This window comes from Cyprinus carpio, chromosome A18 (genome assembly GCF_018340385.1).
Source record: "Cyprinus carpio isolate SPL01 chromosome A18, ASM1834038v1, whole genome shotgun sequence".
Taxonomy (NCBI): domain Eukaryota; kingdom Metazoa; phylum Chordata; class Actinopteri; order Cypriniformes; family Cyprinidae; genus Cyprinus; species Cyprinus carpio.
The window spans coordinates 29,011,074-29,025,181 of NC_056589.1; the positions used below are offsets into that span (position 1 = coordinate 29,011,074).

The 14,108-nt window shown below is 30.4% G+C and overlaps 2 protein-coding genes across 2 annotated transcripts; both read left to right on the forward strand.

Moving 5' to 3' along the window:
• Positions 1-1,306: 1,306 nt before the first annotated feature.
• LOC122133932 (trans-1,2-dihydrobenzene-1,2-diol dehydrogenase-like) lies at positions 1,307-9,865 on the forward strand. The gene is made up of 7 exons (XM_042775849.1): positions 1,307-1,461; positions 2,717-2,828; positions 3,936-4,099; positions 5,288-5,540; positions 6,690-6,814; positions 8,286-8,506; positions 9,721-9,865. Exons 1-7 carry the CDS (start codon positions 1,372-1,374, stop codon positions 9,863-9,865), a joined length of 1,110 nt encoding a protein of 369 aa, XP_042631783.1. The 5' UTR covers positions 1,307-1,371.
• A 482-nt stretch (positions 9,866-10,347) lies between these two features.
• dhdh.2 (dihydrodiol dehydrogenase, tandem duplicate 2) lies at positions 10,348-13,572 on the forward strand. The gene is made up of 3 exons (XM_042775744.1): positions 10,348-10,358; positions 11,852-12,003; positions 13,354-13,572. Exons 2-3 carry the CDS (start codon positions 11,865-11,867, stop codon positions 13,461-13,463), a joined length of 249 nt encoding a protein of 82 aa, XP_042631678.1. The 5' UTR covers positions 10,348-10,358; positions 11,852-11,864; the 3' UTR covers positions 13,464-13,572.
• Positions 13,573-14,108: the final 536 nt, after the last annotated feature.

A 14,108-nucleotide genomic window follows, 5' to 3' on the forward strand; every position in this document is an offset into this window, starting at 1 on the left:
ACACATATGTAAAGCATCATACCACAAAAAAGACTCTGGAGAAATATCCGAAACCCAACGGGAATGGTTATTTTTAATTTTTGACTGGCCTCCATTCCTTGACTGACCTGATTGATAATAAAAAGTTATTTCTGACAAATTGCAATAAAAGTGACACAAGCACAGCGGATCTGTGATGCTCACTTATCAATTATAGAGTGGATTTTTGTTTAAAACCTTGACTTGGCCTTGCATTAACATTCATGGCAGATGCAATCAAGCTACAAATGATTTTTCATTTAATAGCCAGCAGCCTTTAGTTTTACATCACAGCCATGAAGCGTGATTTTCTTCTTTCTAACGCCGGTCTGAGCCGAGCGCTGCTCAATAAATGCCGCAGGTTTGAAGGTATTGAGACACACACAATGCAAATCTACAATGCAATTTTTGCATTAATTTATAATTATTTAAAATGTTCTTGAAAAGAAAAAAAAAAAAAACACTTCCACAAATACATAACATTTTAACTTGATTTTTAAAATAAATACGTCTTTTAGAGTACAAGATTAAAGCTTTCTTAAAAAAACTGTATAATTAACTGGGTTTTGCTACTCTTTAAAGCCAAAGAGCATTATAAATAATAAATGAAAAATATTTATTTATGTTTTCATTGATTATCATTTATGGCTACATTTATATTACAGGATTAAATCTTTAAACAAACCAACTAAAATAAATTAATATGTTTAATTATCTGGGTTTTCTTTACTCTTCAGAACCAATTTTACTAACTTTTTTATTTGACTAAAAATTGTTTTATCGCTATATTTTAAATACAGGATTTTTTTTTTTAATATAAGTATAATTACTTGGGTTTTGCTACTCTTTAGAACCAATTTTACTAAGTTTTTTATTTGACAAAAAATTATGTTTTTGGCTACATTTTAAATACAGAATTTATGCTACTCTTCAGAACCAATTTGCATTATAAATATCTTATATTTGTTCATGAATTTATTTATGTATTCATTGATTATCATTTATGGCTACCTTTTAAATACATGATTTTATTTTTTTAAGTATAATTACTTGGGTTGTGCTGCTCTTCAGAACCAATGGACATTTTGAATAACTTTAAATAACTGGCAGCATTTAGAGTATAAATAAACAGGGTCCTGTGTTTTGTGTCTGAATGGGTTCAGATGAATCTTCCAGCACAGACGACAGTGTTGCGTGATACTGTTTCAAACACTGATTGTTGTTTATTATTTTCTTTCACTTTCATATACTACAAAACCAGTAGAAGGCAGTATAGAGGATATGCTGCACAGTGTTTGTCACCATCTGCTGGTTCTTACACACACACACACACACACACAGATAGACGCCATCATGGTGATCAGGTGGGGAATCTGCAGCGCTGGGAAAATCAGTCATGACTTCACAGTGGCACTGAAGACTCTGCGAGCAGAAGATCACCAGGTAAAGAGCCCAAACACACGTGCTGACATGAGAAAAGCGCTCGAGAGAGACTTCAGGACACTTTAAACACACACGCGCACCGAATGAGCGTGATAACAGAGTTACTACTGATGATACAGACCACAGACACACACCTGACACGCACCGAGTCTCATGCATAAGACACTTTAAGACGCATTTCACAAACTTTCTATGATCTGCTGAATGTGAGCAAGTCGCACAGCTGAATCAGGAAGTTTTACAGAGCGGCGGGGAAACAGCGACACCACTGAGATCTGGCCAACATCGGTACTGCAATGTGCTTACATAAAACACACACATTGTTACACACACACACACACACACTGCTGGTCAGAAGTTTGGGGTCAGGATTATTTTTTATGGTTTTTTTAAAAGAAGTCTCTTCTGCTCATCAAGTCTGCATTTATTTGACCAAAAAATAAATAAATAAATAAAAAAAAACTAAAATTGTGAAATGGTTTTGTATTTTCTATTTTAATATACTTTAAACTGTAATTTATATCTGTGATGCGCAGCTGTATTTTCAGCATCATTACTGCAGTCTTCAATGTCACATGATCTTCAGAAATCATTCTTATATGATGATTTATTATCAGTATTGGAAACGGTTTGCTGCTTCATATTTTTCAGGATTCTTACATTAAAAAGAACAGCATTTATTCAAAACAAATATTTTGTATACACTACCATTCAAAATTTTGGGGTCAGTATTTTTTTATTTTTTTCTATTATTCAGCAAGGTTGTGATAATATAGATTTATATATTCAGAAGAAATTTCTATTTTAAATAAACATTGTTCTTTTTAACCTTATTCATCAAATAATTCTGAAAAAACTATCCCAGGTTCCAAAAAAAATATTAAGCAGCAAAACTTAATAAATCATCATATTAGAATGATTTCTGAAGATCATGTGACACTGAAGACTGGAGTAATGATGCTGAAAATACAGCTGCACATCACAGAAATAAATTACAGTTTAAAGTATATTAAAACAGAAAACCAGTATTTTAAATTGCAATAATATTTCAGGTTTTTTTTCTGTATTTTTGGTCAAATAAATGCAGCCTTGATTAAAAACATCACAGATCTCACCGATCCCAAACTTCTAAACAGCAGTGTATAATACAGCATTTAATTACGCACAAGAATAAACAGATTTACACGAAACAAAAAAATCTGGTATTATTATTCTTCTAAGAAGGATAAAGTGATATTTTCTGTGTGGATGTCAGGTGGTGGCGGTGGCGGCGCGTGACCTGAAGCACGCGCAGGAGTTTGCTCAGAGACACAGCGTCCCGCGCGCATACGGCAGCTACGAGGATCTGGCCAAAGACCCAGAGATCGGTGAGACTTTACACTGATCTCAGAACAGCTTCATCTGCTCTCCTGCTGACTCTCAACAGAGTCTCAAGGAACGTGATTCATAATTCTATAAGAACCCGCTTGATTAACTAACATTTATGGAAGCCAATTGAAATTAATAATAATCTTTGTCTCACAATTCTGACTTTTTTCTCGTAATTGAAGAAAAAATAAAAATAAAGAAAAAAGTCATAATTGAAAAAAAAATTAAAAATCACAATTACCTTTTTTTGTTATTTTTTTTTTTATTCCATGGCATAAAAAAAACTAAATCTGAGACATAAACTGAGAATTCTGAGAAAAAGTATAGAATTGTGTGATATAAACAGAGAATTGCCAGATGTAGGCTAAACTTGGAATTGCAAGAAAAAAGTCCGAATTCTGAGTTTATATTTCATTTCATAATTCAAAAATTCAGAGTTTTCTAAATAAAAGTATGAATTGTCTGAAAAAATCACAATTGATATTTTTTAAGCTTCCAGATTAATTCCAACAGTTTTTTTTTTGCGCATCACAGAAATAAATTATATTTTAAAGTATATTAAAACAGAAAACCAGTATTTTAAATAGCAATAATATTTAATTTTTTTAATATTAATATTACATATTAATTCCAACAGTTTTATTTTTTGTTATTATTATTTATTTGATTCTATTAGATATCTTTTTCCAGAGCTTTATCAGAGTTTTATTATTATAATGTCTTACTAATATTTAATGGAATCAGCAAAGTTTTATATATTTTTTTCTTTATATTTTCTTTTCTTTAAATAATCACAATAGTCCTACTGGAGATTATGACTTATGTTCCAGATCTTTTTTTGTTTTTGTTGTTTTATGGAATCCTGTGAGAAAACGACGGAAGCCTGTTTACACCGAGAACCGCAAAAATAAAAAAGACCGTTGCAACTTTGTATCTCAGAACTTTGTCGTCTTTTTTTGGAGTTCTCTTCTTGCAGTTAATTCTGAGATAAAAAGTTGCAACTGATCTTTTTCCCGCGGAGCTGTACTACAGAGAAGGAGGAGAAGCGTGAAATACTGTACATGCAGCTGATGGCTGAGTGAGTTCTGGCTGCGTCTGTGTTTCAGACGTGGTGTACGTGGGCACCATCCACCCTCATCATCTGTCCGTGGGCGTTCTCTTCATGAACGCTCAGAAGAACGTTCTCTGTGAGAAACCTCTGGCCATGAACCTGAAGGAGGTCCAGGAGCTGATCGCCTCGGCCCAGAAGAACCACGTCTTCCTCATGGAGGTCATGCATGACTTCACTCCAAACGGAAATCTTTTGTAACATTAGAAACCTCTGTCCTGTCACTTCTGTATCAATTTAACATAACCCTGCTGAAGTAAAGTATTAATTTCTTTTGAAGGAAGAAAGAAAAGAAAATGTACTGAGTCCAGACTTTTAATCAGGAGTGTGTAATGTGACAATATCTCTAAGATATCTCTCTTTATTTTAAATCACTGACTATATTTACTGTTTCAAAGGCTTTCGAGACTGACACAAAACAATGTAAATGCAGAAAGGAAGGATATTGTGCTGAAACAATAATTCATGAGAAACTGACAACGGCAAAGTAGTGTTGAACAAATATTAATTTTTAATAACTGATGGAGATACTGATATCTAGAGGAGAGCGGCTAATGCTTAATATACATAATAGTTTTTTTTAAACAATATTAAAATAGACTTTTAGTCATGAAGGACGCATTAAATTGATCAAAAGTGACAGTCAAGACATTTATAAATTTACGAAAGATTTCTGTTTCTAATAAATGCTGTTCTTTTGAACTTTCTGTGAATCCTGAAAAATAAGATTTATCAGTTTTCGCAAAAAATTTAAATGTTTTCTACATTGTTAATAATCAGAAATGTTTCTCGAGCAGTAAATCAGTATATTAGAATGATTTCTGAAGATCATGTGACACTGAAGACTGGAGTAATGATGCTGAAAATACAGCTGCACATCACAGAAATAAATTACAGTTTAACACATATTCACAGAGAAAACAGATATTTTATATTCTAATAATATTTCACATTTTTGCTGATCAAATAAATGCAGCCTTGATGAGCAGAACAGACTTCTTTCAAAAACATTTTTACTAATCCCATCAGTGAGATACTATTATAGTTCTTATTAATATTTAGAATGTGTTTTTATTTTTGTATTTTCTGTTTTAATAATTTTGTTGTGTTGTGTTTTTCTTTTCTTCATATGTCTATATAGTTTTATTCATTTTTATTTCAGTTTTCATTAGTACATCGTTAAAATGAAAATGAGAAATGCTGTTTTGGCAACGAGCTGAAATAAAACAGTTTTAATCAGTCCGTCCTAAATCCTAAATCAGTGCAATAATTAGAATCCTGCTGTATTATATTAGATATAAATGATTGTTTGTCAGTATGATGCTCATGTTTTCTGTCTGTCCCGCGCAGGCCGTCTGGACGCGTTTCTTCCCGGTCTCCGTGGAGATCAGCCGGCTGCTGTCGCGGGGCGAGGTGGGCGAGGTGAAGGTGGTGCGAGCGGAGTTCGGCGCTCCTCTCACACATGTGCCCCGCGCCGTGCGGAAGGATCTGGGAGGAGGAGCGCTGCTCGACATCGGCGTCTACTGCCTGCAGTTTGTGCTCATGGTGTTCAACGGAGAAAAACCAGAGAGCATTCAAGCGACGGGAGTCTGTCTGGACACTGGTACTCAACACACTCACAGGATATTACAGATATTACTACATTAGACATACAGTATACACTGATTTACTGTGTCTGTATGAGATGCAGCCCTGCTGGGAACATAACATAATTTCAATAATATTATTAATAGTAATAATATTTTTTTAAATTCTGTGTAGAATAATATTTTGGTTGTATTAATAATAATAATTAATATTAATAATAATAATAATAATATTTTTTAAATCTGTGTTGCATAATATTTCGATTATAATAATAGTAATGGAAAATTTTAAACATAATTTAAATAATAATATTAATAATAATATTTTTTTTAATTCTGTGTAGAATAATATTTTGATTGTATTAATAATAATTAATATTAATAATAATATTTTTTTTTAATCTGTGTAGCATAATATTTCGATAATAATGATAATAATAATGGAAAATTTCAAACATATTATTTCAATAATAATATTAATAATAATATATTTTTTAATTCTATGTAGAATAATATTTTGATTGTATTAATAATAATAATAATAATGGAAATTTTCAAACATATAATTTAAATAATAATATTAATAATAGTAATATTTTTTTAATTCTGTGTAGAATGATATTTTGATTGTATTAATAATAATTCATATTAATAATAATCATTTTTATTTAAATCTGTGTAGCATTATATTTTGATTATATTAATAATAATAATTATATATTTTTTTAATCTGTATAACATTTCAATAATAAATATAATGATACATTTTATATCTGTTTAAGAACATTATAATAATTAATATAATAATATTATTAATATTATAAAAACAGTTATTTGTAAAATACCTGTCATACAGCTCAATGTGCTTCATAGGTCAGAATAACAACATTTAAAGCATTCAAAAAAATATATATATTACAAATAATAATAATAAAAAAACTGAATACACTAACTTAAGACACTTAAAATCCATGTATTTATTTAATTGTAATATTTTAGTTTAATGTTATGTAATAAATTAATTTCAGCTTGAAAGCTGGAGCTCGTCTGATTTATCATCAGTGTGAATCAGATACTGTGTAATATTTGGTTTTATGTAATCACACTCAACGTTCTTTGAAATCAGAAATGAAGTCTTTATTTCCCAGTTTGTGGGTTATTCTCAGGTGTGGATGAAGCGATGGTCGTCACGCTGAAGTTCTCTGGGCACCGATTGGCCGTCTGCACCTGCACAATCACCGCCGAGCTTCCGAACGAAGTCGTAATCGTCGGGACGAAAGGCACCATCAAGGTCTGATGAATCTCTGTAACGTCAGTGTGCTGCGTCTGTGTTTATTAAAGCACTAACAGCTGCAGTGAAGACTCTTTCCCTTCCAGCCGCTCTGCTCTGTTTGAATTCTCAGCTCATGTAATGTAAATATCTGATCATATATTACTGTAACTGCTGACTAACACAGCTTTTAAAGTGAAATTATTGCCTTGCTGCTAAATGTAGATCACATACACCCAAACAACTCGTGACGGTCATTCAGATTATTCACTTTTACATTCCTTCATTTGGCAGATGCTTTTATTCAGCGTGGCTTTGACTGGATCTGATGCAGGCCTGCAGCACACATCACTTTTAATAATAATAATAATAATAATAATAATAGAGTTTTTTAAATTTCAATTTGCACCTTTCAATGCATAAATGTGCCTTAATGTGCTTCACTGCTAAGAATAACATGTAACACATTTGTAGAAAATAAATAAAAATAAATACATATATATATATATATATATATATATATATATATATATATATATATATATATATATATATATATGTTTGTGTTTATATATATATATATATATTAAAAAATTATTGGAATAATTTAATACAATGATAAAGAGACTTAATACAATTACTTGAATTAGGCAAAATGTATTAGTGTTAGTATTTTCTTCTATTTAATATATATTTAAATATTTATTTATAATATAATAAATGATAATCAATTATTAATTTATCATGCAAATAAAAATATATATATTTTTCCATTATTTTTATTAAGTTATTTTTATTATATTATATTTTAAAAATAATACAAAAATATAATATAAAAAAAAATAATTTAATAAAAAATAATGGAAAAATGTAATTTTTTTGCAATGATTGAAAACCAAATAAATGGAATGTTAGGTCATGTTTTTAAATAAGAATTTAAAAACTAACTTGAAAAAAATGATGTCTTTAAGTGCATTATTAAATTAGCCATTTAGATTGATTGACTGTATCTGATGCATCAGAAAAATTTAATAATAATACTTTTTTTTGTTTTTATTTTTTTGTATAGGACATAAATGCATCTCAATGTCCTTCGCAGGTCAGAATATTAAAATTTAATGGATTTAAAAAACTTTAGGGAAATAGATGGATAAAAAATAATAAAAGAATGCAGTGACCGAAGAGCAACGCTAATTTTAGAAAGCAAATGTATTTAATTTTAATATTTTTATTTAATAATATGTAATTATTTAAATACTAATTTTAACTAACTTAAAAAAAATATATGTCTATCAATGTTTGGAGCTTGTCTTATTCATCATCAGTGTGAATCAGATTTTATATAACCACAGAAACAAATAAAGCATTCGGGGCTCCCTGGGAATCGAACCCATTAGCTGTGTGTTGCGAGCGCTGTGCTTTACCAGTCAAGCTGCACATGTTGCACTCTCAGGAAAAGGTGGTGAATGTTTGGGGTGTGTTTGCTGATCAGGTTCCGGCTCACATGTGGTGCCCGACGTCTCTGATGGTGAACGGTGTGGAGACTCAGTATCCGGTGCCGGAGCCGGCTCTGCCGCTCAACTTCATCAACAGCACCGGCATGTGTTACGAGGCCGAGGAGGGTCCGGCGCTGCTTCCCTCGCAGGTGCAGAACTACACGATCAACACACACAACTTCACACACTTAAGACAGAAGCAGGTCGTGACTGGGAGGTTTGCATCATATCTGCTGAGTGGAATCCAGTACTAGTTTCTTGCGTTACATTTGCATGCATTTTTGCTGTTACGATCATTTGCACGCTTGTATACTCCTTTAATCAGCAGAAAACACCACAAACATGACTTCTGTCTTTAGCCAGATTACATTGTTTTCTTCAGTTCTCAGCAGGTTTTCACATGCATGACATTATTTTACATCTTTATGCCTGATTTCCTCTTGTTTTACGTCTTTTGCAGATTTTAATTTAAATGATATAAATTGATTTATTTTAATTTTTTTGTCATTGAAACCAAAACTTTTAACATTTGACTGCTTTTATTATTTTTGTTTGTGCATTAAAGCTGATACATGCGTATGTATAATTTAAAATATTATTTTTTATTGATATTTTTGAATTAGGATTTGACCTGATTTGATGCATCATCAAATTAGGTAATATTTTATGGACGCTTTTCGGCCACATGATAAAAAAATGCTGTAAATAACTAAAAAAAAAGTAACTTTTTACAGTATCTTCGCACAATTCCAGGACTTTTGTTTTTTTGTTTGTATAAAAATAGTCAAGAATTGCCCCGCATGTAAGATATATAAACTCATATAAATTCAGATTTGTTGGTGCAATTTTTGGTTTATATTTGCAATTCTGACTTTTTTTTCCTCTGAATTCTGAGTTTACATCTTGCAGTTCTGTTTTTGTTGTCTTTTTTCACCATGGAATAAAAAATTAAATAACTTTTTTCTTTTCCATTTTTTATAAATTAGTCAAAAATTATAAAATAAAATAATAATAAAAATAAAATAATTAAAATAAAATAGTCAAGAATTGTGAGATATAAAATCATATATAAATATATGTAAAATCTGATTTCTTTGTGCAATTTTTTTTTTTAAGTTTGCATCTTACAGTTGTTTTTTTTTTTTTTTTTTGACCATGGAATAAAAAAAAATATATGCTACTTTTTTATAGTTTTTTCTCTTAATTGCAAATTTATATCTCACCATTTTGACTTTTATATCTCATCCGAAGACTTTTATGAAAGTCCAAATTGTGAGATAATTATCATTATTTTTAACCAATGGCAAAAACAGGCTTCCATAAATATTAAGCTTTTTGTTTAAATTATTATTATTATTTTGCAAATCATCAGAGATTTTTCAGAGCTGTGTTATTTAAGAATCGACCACAAGATGTCACGTTTGTGAACAGATGGGCTTGTGTGTTCACTGTGTTGTGCGGAGCAGGTCTGAAGGAGAGCTCGCGCATGTCTCACGCAGACTCTGCGCTGCTGGCTGAGATCATGGATGAAGCCCGGCGGCAGGTGGGCGTGGTCTACAGCCAGGACAGCCTTTGAGTTCATGTGGTCTTGTTGTTTATGGTGTGTTGCGTGTTAGCTTTATGGTGGGCTCATTTAACATAGGTCAGAATCAGAATAACATTTAAAGCATTCAAAAAAATATATATATTACAATAATAATAATAAAAAAAACTGAATACACTACATTAAGACACTTAACAATCCATTTATTTATTTAATTGTAATATTTTAGTTTAATGTTATGTAAAAAATTAATTTCAGCTTGAAAGCTGGAGCTTCGTCTGATTTATCATCAGTGTGAATCAGATACTGTGTAATATTTGGTTTTATGTAATCACACTCAACGTTCTTTGAAATCAGAAATGAAGTCTTTATTTCCCAGTTTGTGGGTTATTCTCAGGTGTGGATGAAGCGCTGGTCGTCACGCTGAAGTTCTCTGGGCAACCGATTGGCCGTCTGCACCTGCACAAATCACCCGCCGAGCTTCCGAAACGAAGTCATAATCGTCGGGACGAAAGGCACCATCAAGGTCTGATGAATCTCTCTAACGTCAGTGTGCTGCGTCTGCGTCTGTGTTTATTAGACAGGGTTAAAGCACTAACAGCTGCAGTGAAGACTCTTTCCCTTCCAGCCGCTCTGCTCTGTTTGAATTCTCAACTCATGTAATGTAAATATCTGATCATATATTACTGTAACTGCTGACTAAACACAGCTTTTTAAAGTGAAATTATTGCCTTGCTGCTGAAGGTAGATCACATACACCCAAACAACTCGTGACGGTCATTCAGATTACTTTCACTTTTACATTCTGCTTCATTTGGCAGATGCTTTTATTCAGCGTGGCTTTGACTGGATCTGATGCAGGCCTGCAGCACACATCACTTTTAATAATAATAATAATAATAATAATAATAGAGTTTTTAAATTTCAATTTGCACCTTTCATGCATAAAATGTGCCTTAATGTGCTTCACTGCTAAGAATAACATGTAAAACATTTGTAAAAAATAAATAAAAATAAATAAATATATATATATATATATATATATATATATAATATATATATATATATATATATATATATATATATATGTTTGTGTTTTGACAAAAGAAAATGATATAAAAAATTATTGGAATAATTTAATACAATGACTAAAGAGACTTAATACAATTACTTGAATTAGGAAATGTATTAGTGTTAGTATTTTTCTTATTTAATATATATTTAAATATTTATTTTATAATATAATAAATGATAATAAATTATTAATTATCATGCAAATAAAAATATATATATTTTTCAATTATTTTTATTAAGTTATTTTTATTATATTATATTTTAAAATAAATAAAAATATAATATAAAAAAAATAATTTAATAAAAATAATGGAAAAATGTAATTTTTTTCCAATGATTGAAAACCAAATAAATGCAATGTTATGTCATGTTTTAAATAAGAATTTTAAAAACTAACTTGAAAAAATGATGTCTTTAAGTGCATTATTAAATTAGCCATTTAGATTGATTGACTGTATCTGATGCATCAGAAAAATTTAATAATAATACTTTTTTTTGTTTTTATTTTTTTGTATAGACATAAAATGCATCTCAATGTCCTTCGCATGTCAGAATATTAAAATTTAATGGATTTAAAAAACTTTAGGGAAATAGATGGATAAAAATAATAATAAAGAATGCAGTGACCGAAGAGCAACGCTAATTTTTAGAAAGCAAATGTATTTAATTTTAATATTTTTATTTAATAATATGTATTATTTAAATACTAATTTTAACACGCTTAAAAAAATATATGTCTCTCAATGTTTGGAGCTTGTCTTATTCATCATCAGTGTGAATCAGATTTTATATAACCACAGAAACAAATAAAGCATTCGGGGCTCCCTGGGAATCGAACCCATTAGCTGTGTGTGTTTGCGAGCGCTGTGCTTTACCAGTCCAGCTGCACATGTTGCGCTCTCAGGAAAAGGCGCAGTGAATGTTTGGGGTGTGTTTGCTGATCAGGTTCCCGGCTCACATGTGGTGCCCGACGTCTCTGATGGTGAACGGTGTGGAGACTCAGTATCCGGTGCCGGAGCCGGCTCTGCCGCTCAACTTCATCAACAGCACCGGCATGTGTTACGAGGCCGAGGAGGTCCGGCGCTGCTTACTCGCAGGTGCAGAACTACACGATCAACACACACTTCACACACTGTTAAGAGAAGCAGGTCGTGACTGGGAGGTTTGCATCATATCTGCTGAGTGGAATCCAGTACTAGTTTCTTGCGTTATATTTGCATGCATTTTTGCTGTTACGATCATTTGCACGCTTGTATACTCCTTTAATCAGCAGAAAACACCACACACATGACTCCTGTCTTTAGCCAGATTACATTGTTTTGTTCAGTTCTCAGCCGGTTTTCACATGCATGACATTATTTTACATCTTTATGCCTGTTTTCCCTCTTGTTTTTACGTCTTTTGCAGATTTTAATTTAAATGATATAAATTGATTTATTTTAATTTTTTTGTCATTGAAACCAAAACTTTTAACATTTGACTGCTTTTATTATTTTTGTTTGTGCATTAAAGCTGATACATGCGTATGTATAATTTAAAATATTATTTTTATTTATATTTTTGAATTAGGATTTGAATGATTTGATCATCATCAAATTAGGTAATATTTATGGAGGCTTCGGCCACATGATAAAAATGCTGTAAATAATTTTTTTTTTAAAAAAAAAGTAACTTTTTACAGTATCTCACAATTCAGACTTTTTTTTTTTGTTTGTATAAAAATAGTCAAGAATTGTAAGATATATAAACTCATATAAATTCAGATTTGTTGGTGCAATTTTTGGTTTATATTTGCAATTCTGACTTTTTTTTCCTCTGAATTCTGAGTTTACATCTTGCAGTTCTGTTTTTGTTGTCTTTTTTCACCATGGATAAAAAATTAAATAACTTTTTTTTATTTTTCGTTTTTTTTTTTCTTTTCCATTTTTTATAAATTAGTCAAAAATTATAAAATAAAATAATAATAAAAATAAAATAATTAAAATAAAATAGTCAAGAATTGTGAGATATAAAATCATATATAAATATAAGTATATATAAAATCCGATTTCTTTGTGCAATTTTTTTTTTAAGTTTGCATCTTACAGTTCTGTGTTTTTTTTTTTTTTTTTTGACCATGGAATAAAAATAAAATATATGCTACTTTTTTATAGTTTTTCTCTTAATTGCAAATTTATATCTCACCATTTTGACTTTTATATCTCATCCGAAGACTTTTATGAAAGTCCAAATTGTGAGATAAAATAATAATAATAATAATAATTATTATTATTTTTAATAATTGTAATAATAATGATTATTTTTATTTTAAGCTTTTTGTTTAAATTATTATTATTATTTTGCAAATCAGCAGATATTTTTCAGAGCTGTGTTATTTAAGCGTCGACCACAAGATGTCACGTTTGTGAACAGATGTGCTTGTGTGTTCACTGTGTTGTGCGGAGCAGGTCTGAAGGAGAGCTCGCGCATGTCTCACGCAGACTCTGCGCTGCTGGCTGAGATCATGGATGAAGCCCGGCGGCAGGTGGGCGTGGTCTACAGCCAGGACAGCCAATGAGCTCATACCATCACCTTGACAAGACGTCACTAAAGGTTTCTGGTGCGCTTACATTTGCTCTTCTGTATTGGTTCAACCTCAGAATAAAAGCAGTGTTTAATTCTCTTGACATCATGTGTGTCTTTGTTTTCACTCTTCTCATCTCATCTGCATACGGTATTAGAAAATTCAGCCTGAGTTCTCTGTAATAAACCACCTTCTGTTTTAGATACTATAAAGACTGTTAATTAAGTAGAATAAAATCATAATTTTTGGAATAAGATTTAATTTCATGTCATGTTTTTTTTTTTTTTAAGTTGTAGATTTTAAAAACTGTTTTTAAATGTGCTCTTTAAATAAAGAGTTGATTTTTTTTTTTTTTTTAAACCAAGAAACAGTATAATCAATAAGCGAAACTGGATTAATTTTTTTTTATATTTATATATATATATTATAAAAAAAAAAATATATATATATATATATATAAAAATTTAAATTTATGCATTTAGCAGACACTTTTATCCAAAGCGACTTACAGTGCATTCAGGCTATCAATTTTTACCTATCATATATATAAATAAATATATATAAATATAAATAAATATATATAAATGTAAATATATATAAAAAAAATACACACATATAAAAAAACCACAGGAGTCTGTC

Excerpts from the sequence above, each read along its gene's own strand:
- dhdh.2 (XM_042775744.1), top strand. The coding sequence starts at position 11,865 with ATGTGGTGCCCGACGTCTCTGATGGTGAACGGTGTGGAGACTCAGTAT. Across the intron at positions 12,004-13,353 it reads CCGGCGCTGCTTACTCGCAG|GTCTGAAGGAGAGCTCGCGC; the intron begins GTGCAGAACTAC and ends TGTGCGGAGCAG.
- LOC122133932 (XM_042775849.1), top strand. The coding sequence starts at position 1,372 with ATGGTGATCAGGTGGGGAATCTGCAGCGCTGGGAAAATCAGTCATGAC. Across the intron at positions 4,100-5,287 it reads ACCACGTCTTCCTCATGGAG|GCCGTCTGGACGCGTTTCTT; the intron begins GTCATGCATGAC and ends TGTCCCGCGCAG. Across the intron at positions 6,815-8,285 it reads GGACGAAAGGCACCATCAAG|GTTCCGGCTCACATGTGGTG; the intron begins GTCTGATGAATC and ends TTTGCTGATCAG.